The 20,503-nt window shown below is 45.6% G+C and overlaps 1 protein-coding gene across 2 annotated transcripts in view; it reads right to left on the bottom strand.

The window, feature by feature from the left end:
• zfyve26 (zinc finger, FYVE domain containing 26) overlaps positions 1–20,503 on the bottom strand; it is a 119,636-nt gene that overhangs the window by 44,557 nt on the left and 54,576 nt on the right. For both annotated transcript variants that reach the window (XM_086003513.1, XM_086003512.1), the window contains exons 25-27: positions 7,608–7,784; positions 6,663–6,912; positions 3,282–3,380 (exon numbers count right to left, since the gene is read on the bottom strand). In XM_086003513.1, coding sequence (XP_085859639.1) covers positions 3,282–3,380; positions 6,663–6,912; positions 7,608–7,784 — 526 coding nt within the window. The remainder of the gene's footprint in view (positions 1–3,281; positions 3,381–6,662; positions 6,913–7,607; positions 7,785–20,503) is intronic.

Below are 20,503 nucleotides of genomic sequence, written 5' to 3' on the forward strand. Positions count from 1 at the left end.
TACAGCCTTGAGAGCAGAATCCAACAGTATCTTTACAAAACTGTATCTATTGATTAATTTTGAAAATTCTGTGTCCCAAAATAACCATTTCGTCTGCATATGCATTTTAAATAAAGCAGTTAAAGGGACTGGGCAATGTTGCGGATTAGAAAACTATTATTTCACCTTTGGGATCAGAGTTCAAACCCAGCTGAGAATGATGTTTAAATGTCCTTTCTCTGCTTGCTGTCGGATATTATTCTGAGCTTAGGGCCAAAACAAAAGTGGCTGATATTGATACCAAATGTTCCACTCCCTTGCTAAATGTAAACACAAACACTCAGGCAAGATAAACCGTTACTGTTTTGGGGATTTTACTCTGCGGTATTCGTGCTGGGTTTACAAATCTCAGACAACTCCCATAGGCGAGTCCTCACTGTTATAGATCTGGAGTGTGCCTTAACTTTCACAATATCTAGAGTCCAAAGATGAAACACAAAACTCGTTACAACATTTCAGCCACTGGTGATATCACAGCCCTCATGTGATCTTCACCAATAAATGGATAAGTGAACAGAGAAAAATTACATGCTGTCGATTTACAATAGTTACAGGTTTAAATATCCATTTTAGATTAAACATACTGAGTCACAACATTCCATTTAAAAATGGAAGATCGAACACAGGTCTTTGAAATATTAACTTTTGTATGGCGAGTTGTTGCAGACCGTCAGAGTCTCTCTCAGCTATATCTGTATCTCTCTGATGACTTCAGGCAGACCTACTCAACTTAAACAAGACAGGCTTGGAATTGCCTGAGACCCGGACAAGTAAAATTTAAATATGTCTCAAATTCTAAGAGCTAAAAATCAAATTAAATTAAACATGCTGCACGAGTCACAACATTCCATTTAAAAATGGATTGAAAACTGCTCTATCAAGCTTTGTTCATGGCAAAATCTATCTGATAAATGTCACTATTTACTGCAATGTGCGCTATCCCTGTACATGACACTGTGATAGGACTGGGTCATGTTAAAACATCAAATAATATTAGATCAAAATGCAGTTGTCGCAACTCCATGACTGGTGCAAGTCACCTTCCAGTTTAAGGCCCGAGCCACTACATGGCTACACAGCAGCAAGTAAACAAATCTTGTAGAGACTTAAATTTGAGCTACATCTCAAAGTCCTTGATGACTTTCTCAGATTACCATCATCATTCCCTAAAGTCTCCAAGTAGGTTCCTTGTTATGGGCCGAAGCGTATTATTAATTACAATTAAAATGCATTTAACTCACATCTGTGTTCAAGCACAGCACCGCTCCACTACTACGATAGCAAAATACTGCAGATGTTGGAAATCCGAAATAACAACAGAAAATGCTGGAAAAACTCAGCAGGTCAGGCAACATCTGTGGAGAGAAATTTGAGTTGACGTTTCGGGTTTGACCCTTCTTCAAAACTGGAGAGAAAAGGCCAGTTTTGAAGAAGGGTCAAACCCGAAACGTCAACTCAAATTTCTCTCCACGGATGTTGCCTGACCTGCTGAGTTTTTCCAGCATTTTCTGTTGTTATACCGCTCCACTACTGTTGCAGCTGATTTATCAATTGCAAGAGTCCCTGCTGTGGGTAGGGACCAAAGTTTCAAAAATTGTGGATCTGAGTCTCTGGTACATTTATTTTTTTGTTCATTTTGAACTAAAATAGGATTACGTTCTTGTAATTGTATGATAGTTGTTTCAAAGTTATTGCAATTGCACACAATGTGCCAATAACCATCTCGTCGGCCAATTTGAATTTTTTTTTCAGGATGAGAGCATTAGAGAAGGTGACTTTTTTTTGGGGGGGGGGTGGTGGGGTGGGGAAGAGAGGGATTTTAATTCCAAGCTGTATGTCTTCAAAGTTATTAGTCATAAGAAAATTAAATACCGCTGCCCAGTAAAGAGCGATATTTTGTATATATTAAGTGGCGTAACTACAGGGTGCAGTTGCAGTCCAGAACATTTCTTGATCATTATTCCCTGAATAAATATGTGCACTGTATGTTTCAGGGCTTGTTGTTACAAGTGCTACTACAAAGTAAAAAAGTCAGTCATTCACAGAGAATGCACAGACACACTTCACAACAACTAAATGTGCCAATCAAGGGATTCTAATGGGTAACTTAATAACTTGACACAAAAGTACAAGTTGACATGCTTCACTGTTTCAATGGTGATTTGGAATATAGCCTACTTCATGAAAAAATGATCAACTGATGGTGAACGCCATTCATTGGTTGGGTATACATGTGTACAGAGCAGCAGCTTATTAATAATCTTGTAAGTGTTCCGAATCGATTTTCAATGGAAACAACTGAACACTGCCTATAAAAAGGTGACCTCCTTATAACACAGCCAAATTCAAGAGATTCTCTAGGAACAAGGTATACTGATGTTATTGGAACCATATCCCCGAACTCAGTGGAACCCAGACACTGGTTACTTATTAAATAGAATTCCACACGGGAATGCAAAACAAATCGACAGTTTCTACCTTTAAAAACAAAATGAAAAAGTATTGTTGATATTTTATTTCAGTTAAAATTAATAGATAGAATGAACAAATTTGCATTTGCACAATCATAATAATCCTGCACACCTTTGCACCAGTCCTCACCATTCACAGACTTACTCTGTCCCATCATAATACATTGGGTACTTTGGGTATTATAAATAGGAGTATAGAATACAAGAGTAAAGAAGTAACAATAAATTTGTATGTAACACAGAAATATAGTGGGGTAATAGTTTTGGGCTTCCCGTTATGGGATTGACAGCATACATTCATCAGGGCGATACCAGATATGGGAAACAGCAACTACAAAGATGCTGAGTCTGTTTCCACTGGAGCAGAGAAGACTAATAGGAGATTCAATGGAGATTTTTCAAATTATGAAGGACTGTGATAGAGTGACTAAGGGTTGACTATTCCTCTGGTCGGGGGAGTCAATGACAAGTGGTCAACAATTTATAATCGTCACTAAAAGAGTGAGGACAGGGTTAGCAGAAATGTATTTACGCTGAGGTTTGCTGGAGTATGGAATGCTTTCTCAGAGAGTGGTTGACCCAGAAATCATTCTATCTTTTCAGCAGAAACTGTATAAACATTTGAAAGAGAGGATACAAGGTTGTGAGGATAGAGCAGGGTAGTGGGATGATTTTTGTCCTGCTCCAACCAAGCTGCCACAGACGCCACCATGGACTAAAGAACCTCCTTCTGTACTGTAAACCTTGATGGTTTTATGACATTGTCCTTACTAGAAGATGTGCTTGGTGTTCGCTCAATACTTGATGATACGGCAACATTCTCTGGTCCTGCACTCTGACTGAGCAAATCTTGTAGATTAATTACAGAATCTAGACAGAAAGACATAAAACAACATCATGCAGACTCAAATTAATGTCATGTGGCAAATCTAAAATTCATCAGCTCAGCGTTTGATATATTTATAAACTAAAAAGCAGGTTTTTTTCAGCTTTCATGGGATTACTAAAAACAGAAAGAGGGCAACTTGAATATGTCATTCGTGCAGGTATACTGATTTAGCCTGGACATGGAGTATTGGCAGGCTATTCCATCACCGGGACAATCACAGCCAAGCCTGATCACTTTTCACCTGATCCCAGAACAACAGGTGGAAGAGGCATACAACTCCAGAAAGCCATGCACGCATGAAGACGTCCATTAACATTCTCATGAGTCAGACTCCCTTCATGCAGAGTCAAACCATTCAGGGTGTGCAATGAAATGAAGCAGGTCAAACACTGGGTGCTCCAGTTTTCTGTGAAAGCCAGCATACCTGTGTTTGCAGTTGCACTCGAGTTAGAGCGAACCACAACAGCACCACAACATGTAGGCATAACCCTGTCAGTACTCTGTACTAACAGCAGCAGAATATGCTTTTAATTTAAATCATCTTAGCATGTTCACTAATTCCACCTGTGAATTTGTTTAAAGAGGTAACTCGCTCTGTAGAAGAAACAATGCTGATACAAAGCTTTCATTTTTTAAGACTCCGCAAAATTAACTTGACCAAAAAAAAAACATAAACTGCAGGAAATTCATTGCAAAAGAATAAAATACAGTTTTAGTCAAGACAAAAATAGTTGGCCAGTGGAGTATGGACCAGGCCTCAAAGGAAAAGCCACAAAACAGACAGGTGTCGATATAATATTGGCAAGCTGCTGTTTTTTGAACTCACTAAAACTAGAAAGTAACTTGCCCCAGGGCTGATAAGAAGTAGAAATTTCCAACTCCAATACAGGACAAGTGTGAAGTTGAAATGAGACAGAGAATGAGGCAATTATATAATCAGAGGACACATGGACCAGTCAAAAATAGATTATGTAAAATAGAAACATAGAAGATAGGAGCAGGAGTAGGCCATTCGGCCCCTCGAGCCTGCTCCGCCATTCAATGAGATCATGGCTGATCATTCAAACTCAGTACCCTGTCCCTGCCTTTTCCCCATATCCCTTGATCCCTTTAGCCTTAAGAAATATATCTAACTCCTTCTTGAATATATTTAATGAATTGGCCTCAACTGCCTTCTGTGGTAGAGAATTCCACATGTTCACCACTCTCTGGGTGAAGAAATTCCTCCTCATCTCTGTCCTAAATGGCTTACCCCTTATCGTTAGACTGTGACCTCTGGTTCTGGACTCCCCCGCCATCGGGAACATCCTTCCTGCATCTAGTCTGTCTAGTCCTGTTAGAATTTTTTAAGTTCCAATGAGATCCCCTCTCATTCTTCTAAACTCCAGCGAGTACAAGCCCAATCGACCCATCTCTCCTCATACGTCATTCCTGCCATCCCAGGTATCAGTCTGGTGAATATTCGCTGCACTCCCTCCATGGCAAGAACATCCTTCCTCAAATAGGGCGACCAAAACGGCACACAATACTCAAGGTGTGGTCTCACCAAGGCCCTGTACAACTGCAGCAAGACATCCTTGTTCCTGTACTCGAACCCTCTCGCTACAAAGGCCAACATACCATTTGCCTTCTTAACCGCCTGCTGCACCTGCATGCTTACCTTCAGCGACTGGTGCACAAGGACACCCAGGTCTCGTTGCACTTCCCCTTCTCCCAATCTATTTCCGTTCAGATAATAATCTGCCTTCCTGTTTTTGCCACCAAAGTGGATAACCTCGCATTTATCCACATTATACTGTATCTGCCATGCATCTGCCCAATCACCCAACCTGTCTAAATCATACTGGAGTTTCTCGGCATCCTCCTCACAGCACACATGCCCACCCAGCTTTGTGTCGTCTGCAAACTTGGAGATATTACATCTAGTTCTCTCGTCTAGATCATTAATATATATTGTGAATAGCTGGGGTCCTAGGACCGATCCCTGCGGTACCCCACTAGCAACAGATTTTTGGCAATATTTCTGATCAAACAGTAAATATCATCAAAAAATCTGGCAAATAAGTCACTCCTCTATTCAGGTTTCCGTGATCGGTCTAAATTTAAGGGAGGCAGTTACAGCTTTTACAGTGGCCCCAAGGATTTATCCTTGGCCCCCTCCTATTTCTCATCTACATGCTGCCCCTCGGCGACATCATCCGAAAACAGAGCATCAGTTTCCACATGTACGCTGATGACACCCAGCTCTACCTCACAGCCGCTTCTCTCGACCCCTCCACGGTCTCTAATTTGTCAGACTGCTTGTCCGACATCCAGTACTGGATGAGCAGAAATTTTCTCCAATTAAATATTGGGAAGACCAAAGCCATTGTCTTTGATCCCCGCCACAAACTCCGTTCCCTAGCCACCGACTCCATCCCTCTCCCTAGCTTCTGTCTGAGGCTGAACCAGACTGCTCGCAACCTTGGTGTCATATTTGACCCTGAAGTGAGCTTCCGACCACATATCCACGCCATAATAAGTCCATCTACTTCCACCTCAGTAACATTGCCCGTCTCTGCCCCTGCTTCAGCTCATCTGCTGCTGAAACCCTCATCCATGCCTTTGTTACCTCTTGATTTGACGATTCCAACGCACTACTGGCCGACTTCCTACATTCTACCCTACGTAAACTTGAGGTCATCTAAAACTCGGCTGCCTGTGTCCTAACTTGCATCAAGTCCCGTTCACCCTTCACCACTGTGCTCACTGAGCTTTATTGGCTCCTGGTTGAGCAACGCCTTGATTTTAAAATTCTCATCCTTGTTTTCAAATCCCTCCATGGCCTCGCCACTCCCTATCTCTGTAATCTCCTCCAGCCTCACAACACACCCCGAGATATCTGCGCTCCTCTAATTCTGCCCTCCTGAGCATCCCTGATTTTAATCACTGCACCATCGGTAGCCGCGCTTTCAGCTGCTGAGGCCCTAAGCTCTGGAATTCCCTCCCTATGCCTCTCCACCTCTTTCCTCCTTTAAGACGCTCCTTAAAACCTACCTCTTTGACCAAGCTTTTGGTCATCTGCCCTGATTTCTCCATATGTGGCTTGGTGTCAACTTTTTAAAAAAATCTTATAACACTCCTGTGAAGCGCCTTGGAATGTTTTACTACGTTAAAGGTGCTATATAAATACAAGTTGATGTTGTTGTTGGTACAATATAAATTCCTTTAAAAAAAATAAATTCTGCTTCACAAAGAAATAAAAGCAGAAAAATTTGTGTTACCTGATCGTGTTTTCTCTCGCACTGCATATGGAACTTCAAGAGCCTTAGCTGCATATTTGGAAAGAAGGCAATCAATGTCTTCAATGGCAAAACCAGCTTCTTGCCCCATAAGCAGTTGATGAAGTGTCTGGACAGCCATTGATGCCCAATCCACTTTCATATTCATGAGTAGCTGCTCCAGCATCAGCAAAGGGTTTGAGGACAGATGTGAATAGACATCGCGTGCAGACTCCGGCAGTGTTAGTAAAAGCTACAAAAAGGAAAATATACAAGCCAAACACAAAATCAATGGATCATTGCGCAGAAAAACTGATGAGCACAGCAAGAAAAAAGGCCTTGACAATTTTAAAACTTCAACTCAATAACTTATAACAATTTAAAAGCTTGCATAAGTATAGCAGTTGATCACATTGTCAAAAGGTCTGAAAGCGGTTCACAACTTTGGAGTGCAGCAATCGTTGTTATGCCAGCAACATAACATGTTATGGTAGGAACATAAAAAGTTAATGCACTTGCACCTCATTACGATACCACAGCCTCAGACAGAACATTTGTCGCTCATAATTCTCCATTAACAAACAAACCATATGAAATACAAGCTCTTCAAACACATTCATTGCCAGAATATGCTTTCCGTGCAACTCCCAAAGGCAATTTTATAAAAATTCCACTAAGTTTTAAACACAATTTGTGTATCAAACAGACCATTTCCCATTGCAGATAGATATCAAAACTACATGCATCTGTACATTTTCACCACTGTGATGTAGAATTACTTCTACTCCACTGAGGCTTTTTCCTGAAGGATTAAGGGATTCAGTTAAACAGAACTGCAGCTGCCAATATTCAGTGAGGAAACTCAAAGATACTTTACGAAGGTAAACAAAAGACACTGGTGTGCACCTTCTGATAACCTTAGTGGACAAGCGATACTCTCTTCCTTACCTTTGATCCAATGCGCATAGCTTGAATTTCATGATGCCGTGCAGCAGACAGACTCTTGTGAAAGTGAGTGGTAAGGTAATTGGCCAGGAAGTGGCAAGCAGCTAGCCCTGGATGCTGATCCAGAGCTTGTTCACATACAGCTTGGCATAAGTCAGAATCACAGATTCCCTGCAAGAGCTAATGGAACAGGAAGAACTGAGCAGAAATTCAATATATTTTAAAAATACAAGTCTGCATGCTGAATACAGGGCCTCAGTGGTAAACTTGCATTTATCCAGTTTTCATTTTAATAACTTTTACTTTTTGCCCTCACACAATTCAAGTGTACAGTGATGTATCAGTCATTAATTTCTAAATACAAAGAACACAGTATAATGCCTCCCGATATCTATAACTGTACAGTATCCACGTGAGCTACAAGAAAGTTAACTACCTGACACAACATCAATTAATACATTGGGCTCTTTAATTGGAATCACATTTTGTCCTAATACGGAACAGAAGCATGTTTAAAGAAAAGTTTTTCTTTTCTCCCAATTTTCATCCCCATCCCTCTTGAGGTGCTAATTCCTTACTTTGTACAGCTCCATAAGTAACAGTCACCTTTCAATACCTCGCTCAAGTGGCCATCACTCAAGTGAAGCTTGACGTGGAGCAGCGGCAAGCTATTCCACTGTGGAGAGCAACACTGCCGAACTCAATCCTGTCCTCATTTAAAGTCCATGTAAGTAATTCCAGCAGAGTTTGCTAAAAAGCCATAATGGCTCAGAAGTCCCAAGACATTTTCTCCTTCCTAACCCTGGAACGCTCAATACAAATGCAGCATCCTCATCCAGGATAAGATCAGCTAACTCAGAACAGTTCAGAGATTGAACATCGATTCTGATCGTCCATATGGGTCAGCTGTTAACTGGGCAAATCCACTAAGCCATCAAGAGTACACAGTATATATTTTTTAAATTAATAGATAGGTGTGGCAGTATTGATTAAGGAGACCATTACAGTACTGGAGAGCGAGGATGTCCTGGAGGGGTCAAGGACAGAATCTAGTTGGTTAGAGTTAAGAAATAATAGAGGTGCCATTACACTACTAGGTGTATTCTATAGGCCACCAACTAGTGGGAAGGATAGAGGAGCAAATTTGCAGGGAAATTACAGAGATGTGCAAGAACTATAGATTCGTGATAGACTGGGATAGTAATAGTGTAAAGGACAGAGAGAGTAAAGAATTTCTGAAGTGTGTTCAAGAGAACTTTCTTGATCAGTACGTTTCCGGCCCAACGAGGAAGGAGGCATTGCTGGATCTGGTTCTGGAGAATGAGGTGGGTCAAGTGGAGCAAGTGTCAGTAGGGGAACATTTAGGGAACAGTGATCATAGTATTGTAATGAAATCTGTTTGTCTTGATCCTGTATTCGTTTTGCACTCATGTATATTACCCTCCCCCACTGTGTATAGTTTCACTTCCTCTTTCCCGACTAACCTGGGAGGTTCCAGGTCTTGGCTCTTGGCTCCGCCCCTGACTTCTCTTACATAAAGATCCCAGGATCTGTATGACTCATTCCTGTGAACCAGTCGGCGTGTTGAGATGTTAGCTCTGATCTTAGTGATTAAAAGCCAACTTGTTTAAGTCTATAACTTCTAGTTTTGTGGTTATTGAAGGCCCATCAATTTTAATCACTAAAGAATACTAGGATGGATCGACTCCTAAAACCAGAGCGTCTGGACTTGGATCCACATTCTGCTGAAGCATCAAATCAATTTGGACACTGGCTCAAATGCTTCGAACTCTTCGTGGGTCCTCATCCACTGGCGAGGTAGATAAACTGAGTCTACTGACTACTCGCGTAAGTCATCGGATTTATTCGTTCATCCGGGACGCCACCTCTTACACGGAGGCCATCACTATCCTGAAGGCCCAATACCAGAGGCCGGTAAACGAAGTGTACGCCAGACATCTGCTGGCTACACGCAGGCAGCGACCAGAGGAATCAATGGACGATTTCTTACAGGGCCTAAAGGACCTGGTCCGGGACTGTAACTGCAAGGCCGTGACGGCCAACGCGTACTCTGACGAATTGGTCCGCGATTCCTTCATCACGGGCCTCAAATCGAATTATATCCGGCAGAGACTGCTGGAGAAGGAGGTCCTGGACTTAAAAAAAGCAGTGGCCACTGCGCGATCGCTGGACGTGGCCCAGAGAAATTCTGACTCTTATTCTTCCGGCCATGCGGCCCTCACCGCCTCGTGCGCGCCGAGGGGGCCGCCATCTTGGAATCAGCCATCTTCCCCATCCAGGTCTCAGACCAGCTCTACGCCGCCGGAGTCCCCACACAGAAGTTCACCCAGGAGTCCTACTACAGCGGCAATGTCTCGAGGCCCGAAATGCTACTTCTGCGGCCAGGCCAAGCACCCCAGACAACGATGCCCAGCGAAGGACGCTACATGCTTCAAATGTAAGAAAAAGGGGCATTTTAGCAAAGTCTGCAGGGGGAATCCGATTTCCAACTCCCTCACCGCCTCGTGCGCGCCGAGGGGGCCGCCATCTTGGAATCAGCCATCTTCCCCATCCAGGTCTCAGACCAGCTCTACGCCGCCGGAGTCCCCACACAGAAGTTCACCCAGGAGTCCTACTACAGCGGCAATGTCTCGAGGCCCGAAATGCTACTTCTGCGGCCAGGCCAAGCACCCCAGACAACGATGCCCAGCGAAGGACGCTACATGCTTCAAATGTAAGAAAAAGGGGCATTTTAGCAAAGTCTGCAGGGGGAATCCGATTTCCAACTCCGTCACCGCCTCGTGCGTGCCGTGCGGGCCGCCATCTTGGGATCCGCCATCTTTTCCCGACTCAACGGCCGCCCAGGGCCCAACAGTGGCTTCGATCACGGTGGATCAATCCAGGCCACACCCATTGACAAAATCCATGATGGACATACAGGTAAACGGGAATTTAATGAAATGTTTAATTGACTGTGGGAGTACCGAGAGTTTTATCCACCCTAGCCTGGTACGGCGGCACTCATTAACGGTAACCCCTACACGGAGCAGAATTGCTATGGCTGCTAAGCCCCACACTTCGGACATTTTGGGCTACTGTGTGGTAACACTGACTGTAAAAGGCACGGACTACAAGGATTTTAAACTCCTCGTGATGCCAGAACTCTGTGTTAATGTAATCTTGGGCCTGGACTTCCAGAGCCACCACGAAAGTGTCACGCTAGCATATGGCGGGTCCCAGCCGCCACTCACAGTCTGTGGCCTATCAACCTTAAAAATCAGCCCGCCCTCTTTATTCGCTAATCTCGCTCCGAACTGTAGGCCCATAGCGACCAAAAGTAGACGGTACAGTCTGGAAGACAGACGCTTTATCAAGGCGGAAGTGGACAGACTCCTGCGGGAAGGCATTATTGAATGCAGTACCAGCCCGTGGCGTGCCCAAGTAGTCATAGTTAAAAATAGCGAAAAGAAACGGATGGTAATTGACTACAGCCAGACTGTTAATATTTATACCCAGCTGGACGCCTACCCTTTACCCCGCATATCAGAAATGGTCAACCAGATTGCGCAATACCGAGTCTTCTCGACTATCGACCTCAAATCCGCGTATCACCAGCTCCCCATTAGAACGGAGGACCGCCCATACACCGCCTTCGAGGCGAACGGGCGCCTCTACCATTTTCTCAGAGTGCCCTTCGGGGTAACAAATGGGGTCTCGGTCTTCCAACGTGAGATGGACTGCATGGTTGACGAGAATAAACTACAAGCTACCTACCCCTATCTGGACAATGTCACTATCTGCGGGCACAACCAGCAAGACCACGATCTAAATCTTGCGAGATTTTTAAAAACTGCCCTAAAGCTGAATCTAACCAACAACGAAGACAAATTTGTCTTCAACACAACCCGTCTCTGTATCCTCGGCTGTGTGGTGGAAGATGGGGTAATTGGACTGGACCCTGACCGATTACGCCCCCTAAAGGAACTGCCCCTGCCACACAATCCCAAAGCTTTAAAAAGGTGCCTGGGATTTTTTTCGTATTATGCCCAATGGGTGCCCAATTACTCTGATAAGGCCCGACCCCTCATTAAATCGACGTCCTTCCCACTATCAGCTGAAGCTCGGGAGGCTTTCACCAGTATTAAACAGGACATTGAAAGGGCTGCAGTGTGTGCAGTGGACGAATGCATTCCCTTTCAAGTCGAAAGCGATGCGTCAGACTTTGCCTTAGCTGCGACCCTCAATCAGGCTGGGAGACCTGTGGCCTTCTTCTCCCGAACCCTGCAGGGACCTGAAATCAGGCACTCTTCTGTCGAGAAGGAGGCACAGGCTATAGTGGAGGCAGTGCGGCACTGGAGACACTACCTAGCCGGCAAACGTTTCACCCTGCTCACCGACCAGCGGTCGGTGGCTTTCATGTTTAATAACAAAGGGGGAAAATCAAGAATGACAAAATACTCAGGTGGAGGATCGAACTATCCACGTTCGACTATGATATTATGTACAGGCCGGGAGCCCTGAATGAACCCCCAGACGCCCTATCGCGGGGAATGTGTGCCAGCATTCATACGGACAAATTACAGGGTCTCCACAATGACCTCTGTCACCCAGGGGTCACCCGACTATATCATTTTATAAAGTCCCGCAATCTGCCCCACTCCATCGAGGAGGTCAGGGCAATGACCAGAGCCTGCCGCATCTGTGCGGAATGCAAGCCTCGTTTCTACAGGCCTGACCGTGCACACCTTATCAAAGCCACACGGCCATTCGAGCGCCTAAGTCTGGACTTCAAGGGACCCCTTCCCTCTGCCGACCACAACGTATACTTCCTCAATATCATTGATGAATATTCCCGCTTCCCCTTCGCCATTCCCTGCCCAGACATGACCAGTGCCACGGTCATAAAGTGTCTCTGTAATCTATTCTGCATGTTTGGCATGCCGAACTACATACACAGCGATAGGGGGACGTCATTCATGAGTGACGAACTGCGCCAGTTCTTGCTCTCGAAGGGGATAGCCACTAGCAGAACCACTAGCTACAACCCCCGGGGTAATGGGCAAGTGGAAAGGGAGAATGCTACTGTTTGGAAGGCTGTCACGTTAGCCTTAAAGTCAAAAGGCCTTCCGACCTCCCGCTGGCAGGAAGTCCTCCCAGACGTGCTCCACTCCATAAGGTCTCTGTTATGTACTGCCACTAACGCTACCCCTCACGAAAAGATGTTCGTTTTCCCCTGGAAATCCACCTCGGGCATATCTCTACCCGCGTGGCTGACGTCTCCGGGGACAGTACTATTGCAGAAGCACGTGAGGCCATAAAACGGACCCCCTTGTGGAAAAGGTACAGCTCCTCCATGCAAACCCTCAGTACGCCTATATCGAATACTCTGACGGGCGAGAGGACACTGTTTCCATAAAAGACCTTGCTCCCTCGGGGAGCGGAGAGAACGATGGGAGACTACCCGATGAAGACCTACACTACAAAGAGACAGGACGCCCAGAGGTATCAATACCCAACTTTATCCTGGACGACACTGCAGATAACCTGGAAGACACTGCGGAGGCCCGGACAGCGGAGGAACCAGAATCCACTCCCCTAGAGGCACCCCAACCGGCTTTGCGCCGATCACTGAGAACTGCAAAACCTCCTGACAGACTCACTTATACCAACTTTTAAGAAACATCACCCCGATGGACTAAATCTATAGAAGGTGTGAATGTAATGAAATCTGTTTGTCTTGATCCTGTATTCGTTTTGCACTCATGTATATTACCCTCCCCCACTGTGTATAGTTTCACTTCCTCTTTCCCGACTAACCTGGGAGGTTCCAGGTCTTGGCTCTTGGCTCCGCCCCTGACTTCTCTTACCTAAAGATCCCAGGATCTGTATGACTCATTCCTGTGAACCAGTCGGCGTGTTGAGATGTTAGCTCTGATCTTAGTGATTAAAAGCCAACTTGTTTAAGTCTATAACTTCTAGTTTTGTGGTTATTGAAGGCCCATCAAGTATCATAAGGTTTAGATTAGCTATGGAAAAGGACAGGGAGTAAAAATACTTAATTGGAGGAAGACCAATTTCAGTGGGTTGAGAATGGATCTTGTAGTGTATGTGCCTTTAAGTCAGAACTACTTTTACAGCTCCTGTATACTGTAGTACCGGCAGTGACCACACCGGTAAACAAGCTTTGCGCATGCCTCTGTACCCCCAGTCTTGAGACTACCCTCCTCCAGTAAAGACCTGTTTATTGTTAATGTACAGCATCCGTGTGATTATTTAATAACAGCATATCCTCTGAATCACGGATCCAACAGTGGCGATTCGAATCTACCTGCAACATAAAAAAATTTAAAAAATAGTCGAGGCCAGGAACACGGGCGTCGACCACGAGCAACCGCCCAGCCGTCAGGCAGAGATTGAACTTCGCAGGGGAGGCTGTGGAGAGCCGGGCTTGGTTCCCCAGCCACGACGAGCAGCAAGAGACCGACGACAGGTCCAGCGCAGACCCTTCCCGAGCAGCGGCGGCTGGAGCCGACCGACGGCGGCGAGAAAGCCGAGCAGCGTTGACGGAGTAAGACAGAGGGTGAAGAGCTCAGGGCGCAGCTGGGGGTTGAACACCGAGTGGCGTCGAGAAAAAGAAAACAAACCGGAGAGAGAGAGGGTAAAGAAACAGCCGGGTTCCAGGCTGAGCGGCGTCGAAAAATATAAAAAGAACGCGCAGAGCACAGCCAGGGCTCACGGGCTGAACAGGGTCCACGGGGCGAAGAAAGGGGAGCGCGGGAGACGCCATTGAGCCGCGGAGAAGGAGGAAGAGCGCGGGAGATGCCATTTTTAGAAGCCGCAGCGGAGAAGAAGGGCGAGCGCGGGAAGGAAGGAAAGCGCGGGAGACGCCATTTTGTGCCAGCGGAGAAGAAGGGGAAGCGCGGGAGGCGCCATTTTTGACCGTTAACTCACACCCAAGGATGCCGAAGAGTGGCAGTATCTCTACGTTCGGCAATGAAGTTGAAGATTGGGCGACATATGTGGAACGTATTGAGGTGTACGGCAGGGCGAATGAAGTGCCAGATGCTAATAAAGCACTGGTTCTGTTAAATTCCATGGGTGCAAAAACTTATGGGTTACTGCGAAATCTAATAACCCCAGAGAAGCCGGTAAACAAGAATTTGAAAGCATAGTAGAAATCCTACAGGACCGCTTAAACCCCACACCGCTGCTGATAGCAGAACGATTTAAGTTCCATAAAAGGAACCAACACAAAGACGAAAGCAATGCTGAGTACCTAACGGAACTGCGCAAGCTATCGAAACACTGCCAGTTTGGAGCGGGACTAGCAGATACGTTAAGGGACAAGTTTGTGTGTGGGCTACAGAGTAAAGGAACCCAGAAACGGCTCCTGTCGGAAAAGGATCTTACGCTGGACAAAGCTTTCAGTATGGCAGTATCACTCGAAGCAGCCGCAAGGGGCGCTGCAGAGATACAACGGAGACCGCAAGAATATGGCACCAATGAAATGTCCTATGGAACAGGGAAGTGCTATCGCTGCGGCAGAACAACACATGACCAGAAAGATTGTTGGTTCAAGGACCAAGTGTGCAGACAGTGTGGGAAAGCAGGACACAGAGCAAGAGTCTGCAGGTCTGGGAAGAAAACCAACAGTAAGAAATCTCCACAGGAGAAGTACAAAAAGGTACACCAGGTGATGGACAGTGGTTCAGACGAACAGAAAAGTGACACAGACTCCGGAAGCAAGGAGCTGGGTTGTCTGAAACTACATAAGGTAACCGAAATGGAGGATCACCAGATTATCTGGGTTACACTCAAGATAGACGGAGTCCAAGTGAAAATGGAATCGGACACAGGGTCAGCTCTAACAGTCATAAATCAAAGAGACTACAAGCGGCTATTTTCACACATACCCTTGAAAGCTACAGAGATTGTCTTGAAGACGTATACGGGGCAAAAAGTCTACCCCAAAGGAAAAATAAGGGTGAAAGTGACATATAAAGGTCAGGAAATACCTAAAATGGATATATATGTATTGCCAGATGGAGGACCACCACTGCTAGGACGTGAATGGATCTGGAAGATAAAATTAGATTGCCATTCCATACAGGCACTGAAGGTTGAGACCAAAAAGGCTGACGACGTCACACCTGGACGACTGTCAAAAATGCTAACTGACACAAAAGAAGTGTTCCAGGAGGGACTAAGAACACTAAAAGGAATAACAGCAACAATTAAAATAGAGGAAAATGCAAGCCCAAAGTTTCTGAAGGCCAGACCAGTGCCTTATGCGATTAGACCAGCTGTTGAAGCAGAGCTGGAAGGGTTGGAACATTCAGGAGTACTGTCCAAAGTGGACTGGGGCGAGTGGGCTACACTCATCGTTCCTGTAATGAAGAGGTCGTTGAGTAATACGCCTGGGGAACCAAAGAAGGTCCGCATCTATAGGGATTTTAAGGTGACAGTGAACCCAACTTCACACGGTACAATATCCGCTTCCACGAATTGAGGATATTTTCGCCTCGCTATCTGGAGGTAAACGCTTCACCAAAATTGATCTAGCCCAGGCATACTTGCAAATGGAGGTAGAAGAAGCTTCGAAACAATACCTTACGATCAACACTCATAAAGGTCTCCATCAATACAACCGGCTGGTGTTTGGAGTAGCATCAGCTCCGGCTATTTGGCAAAGGGCAATGGATCAAGTCCTGCAAGGGATTCCAGGGACCCAGTGTTATTTGGACGACATCTTGGTCACGGGCGAAAATGACGGTGATCACCTCGCCAACTTGGAGAAGGTGCTCACCAGATTAAAGGAGTATGGGCTACGAGCTAATCGCCACAAGTGCGAGTTTTTCCAGAAACAGATCTCGTATTGTGGCCACGTCATCGATGAAGAGGGGTTACATAAGTCCCCTGACAAGATTGAGGCAGTAGTCAAGGCTCCAGCACCGGAAAATGTGTCACAACTGAGGTCGTTCCTCGGGCTGGTAAACTACTACCACAAGTTCTTACCAAATTTGTCTACGGTATTACACCCACTGAACACCCTACTGCAAACAGGGGTACCATGGAAGTGGGATGACGAATGTAGACGAGCTTTCCAGAAGTGTAAAGAATTGATCACGTCAAAAGAGGTGTTGGCCCATTTCAATCCAGCACTACCAATTCGTTTGGCATGTGGTGCATCACCCTGTGGTATTGGAGCGGTGCTGTCGCACAAATTCCCAGACGGGTTGGAGAGGCCAGTAGCCTTTGCGTCTCGGTCACTAACCTCAGCCGAGCGCAACTACGCCCAGATTGACAGGGAGGCCCTCAGCCTAGTATGGCGAGTAAAAAAATTCAACCACTATCTGCATGGGCAGAAGTTCACCTTGCTGACTGACCACCAACCACTTGTCTCCATCTTTAATCCTAAGAAGGGCGTTCCAGTGATGACTGCACAGCGGTTACAAAGATGGTCCCTGTTTCTAGGGGCGAATCAATATGAAATAGAATATAAAGGCACGAAACAGCATGGCAATGCTGATGGGCTATCGCGCCTGCCACTGCCTACTGTGGAGGAAGCACCAGCAGTGGACCCTATCGAGATATTTTATTCGTCAATAATTGAACGATTGCCAGTAACAAACGCGGATATAGAGAAGGAGACCCACAATGATCCGCCGCTGTCGCGGGTATATGAATTGACGATGAGGGGATGGCCAACACATGGAGACTCACTGTTGCCAGCATTCTCATCCAGAAGAGAACAGCTGTCAGTATGCCAGGGGACAGTGATCTGTGGATCCAGAGTGGTGATTCCACCCAAGTTAAGGGAGAGAGTGCTAAATGAGCTACATGAGCTACATGAAGGTCATCTGGGGGGAGTGAAAATGAAAAGCCTTGCTAGGGCTTATGTGTGGTGGCCGGGAATCGATCAACAAATCGAAGACCTAACTAAGAGCTGCTTAGGATGCCAGAAGGTCCAAAATGAACCACCACATGCCCCTCTACACCCATGGGAGTGGCCCTCTTCTCCATGGCAACGGGTGCATATTGATTTCGCTGGTCCATTCATGGACTGAATGTTCTTAATAGCAGTGGATGCTCATTCAAAGTGGCCTGAGGTGATAAAAATGTCTTCAACCACTACAGAGAAAACGATTGCAGTCCTACGGACCATATTTGCCAGAAACGGGTTGCCAGAGCAGATTTGCTCTGATAATGGACCACAGTTTGTGTCCGACGAGTTCCAAAAATTTATGAGAAGGAATGGGGTACGGCATTACACATCCGCCCCATATCATCCAGCCACAAATGGATTGGCTGAGAGGTTCGTACAAACCTTTAAGAAGGCGATAAAGGCCATGTGCGACGATGAAATTCCACTACAGCATAAGATGGACAATTTCTTATTAGCCTACCGAAACGCGACACATGCAGTTACCAACCAGACCCCGGCCATGATGTTCTTTAACCGAAGGTTGAGATCTCGTCTGGGCTTGCTCAGACCAAATGTGCGAAGAAATGTTGAGGACAAACAATTCCAGGACATCAATGAGAAGCTGACAAGGAGCTTCAATGTAGGGCAACCAGTCTTGGCCCGTGACTATCGAACAGAGAAATGGCAACCCGGAACGATATGTACAAGGCAGGGGCCATTAATGTACACAGTGGATGTCGGGGAGAACATTGTGAGACGCCACGTCGATCAGATCTTAGCGTCGCAGGAACGCGTCAACCCCATGTCTCGAGTACCTGGGGATGAACCCGACATACCGGTAGCATCTACTTCAGACCCAGTAGCAGTGGAACCCGATGAACTACCCGATGAAAAGGGGTCAGAATCGCCTCTGCACCAAGAACAAGAACCTCCGGAAAGGCGCTATCCCGAAAGGGTCAGGAAGTCGCCCCAAAGACTGAATCTATAAATGGACTTTTGTTGTTTAATGTACATGTTGAAATATTAATTGTTATTTGAATATTAGGGGTACTACTAATCTAAAAGGGGAGGAATTGTAGTGTATGTGCCTTTAAGTCAGAACTACTTTTACAGCTCCTGTATACTGTAGTAGCGGCAGTGACCACACTGGTATATAAGCTTTGCGCATGCCTCTGTACCCCCAGTCTTGAGACCTCCAGTAAAGACCTGTTTATTGTTAATGTACAGCATCCGTGTGATTATTTAATAACAGCATATCCTCTGAATCACGGATCCAACAGATCTGGCCTGGGTAAATTGGAATCAAAGATTGGCAGGCAAAACTATAATCAAACAATGGGCTGCCTTTAAAGAGGAGATGGTTCGGGTACAGTCGAGGTACATTCCCACGAGGGGGAAAGGTATGGCAACCAAAGTCAGAGCTCCCTGGATGACAAAAGAGATAGAGAGTAAGATGAAGCAGAAAAAGGGGGCATATAACAGATGTCAGGTTGAGAATACAAGTCAGAACCAGGCTGAATTCAGAAAGTTCAGAGGGGAAGTGAAAAAGGAAATAAGACGGGCAAAGCGAGAGTATGAGAATAGATTGACAGCTAACACAAAAGGGAATCCAAAAGTCTTCTATAAGCATCTAAATAGTAAATGGGTAGAAAGAGATGGGGTGGGGCCAATTAAGGACTAAAAAGGAGACCTACGTATTGAGGCAGAGGGCATGGCTGAGGTACTGAATGAGTACTTTGCATCTGTCTTCACCAATGAAGAAAATGCTCATAGTGAAAGAGGAAGTATTGGAGATACTGGATGAGATAAAAATTGATAAAGAGGTACTAGAAAGGCTGGCTGTACTTAAAGTTGATAAGTCATCAGGACCGGATGGGATGCTGAGGGAAGTAAAGGTGGAAATTGCAGAGGTACTGGCCATAATCTTCCAATTCTTAGATATGGGGGTGATGCCAGAGGATTGGAGAAATGCAAATGTCACACCCTTGTTCAAAAAAGGGTGCAAGGATAAAGCCAGCGACTACAGGCCAGTCAGTTTAACCTCGGTAGTAGAGAAGCTTTTAGAAACGGTAATCTGGGACAAAATTAACAGTCACTTGGACAAGTGTGGATTAATTAAGGAAAGCCAGCACGGATTTGTTAAAGGCAAATCGTGTTTAACTAACTTGATTGAGTTTTTTGATGAGGTAACAGAGAGGGTTGATGAGGGCAATGCGGTTGATATGGTGTACATGGACTTCCAAAAGGCTTTTGATAAAGTGCCATATAATAGGCTTGCCAGCAGAGTTGAAGCCCATGAAATAAAAGGGACAGTGGCAGCGTGGATACAAAATTAGCTAAGTGACAGGAAACAGAGTGTAGCGGTGAACGGTTGTTTTTCGGACTGGAGGAAGATACACTGTGGTGTTCCCCAGGGGTCGGTACTAGGACCACTGCTTATCTTGATATATATTAATGATTTGGACTTGGGTGTACAAGGCACAATTTCAAAATTTGCAGATGAAACAAAACTTGGAAGTATAGTGAACAGTGAGGAGGATAGTGATGGACTTCAAGAGGACAGAGACAGGCTGGTGGAATGGGCGGACACGTGGCAAATAAAATTTAATGCAGAAAAGTGCAAAGTGATACATTTTTTTAATGTTTTTTATTTATTTATGGGATGTGGGCGTCACTGGCAATGCCAGCATTTATTGCCCATCCCTAATTGCCCTGGAGAAGGTGGTGGTGAGCCGCCGCCTTGAACCGCTGCAGTCCGCGTGGTGAAGGTACTCCCACAGTGCTGATAGGGAGGGAGTTCCAGGATTTTGATCCAGTGATGATGAAGGATCAGCGATATACTTCTAAGTCAGGATGGTGTGTGACTTGGAGGGGAACTTGGAGGTGGTGGTGTTCCCCTGCGCCTGCTGCCCTTGCCCTTCTAGGTGGAAGAGGTCGCGGGTTTGGGAGGTGCTGCCAAAGAAGCCTTAGCGAG

The sequence above is a fragment of the Somniosus microcephalus genome, chromosome 12, assembly GCF_052327205.1.
Source record: "Somniosus microcephalus isolate GS21.2 chromosome 12, FLI_Smic_1.0, whole genome shotgun sequence".
Taxonomy (NCBI): Eukaryota; Metazoa; Chordata; class Chondrichthyes; order Squaliformes; family Somniosidae; genus Somniosus; species Somniosus microcephalus.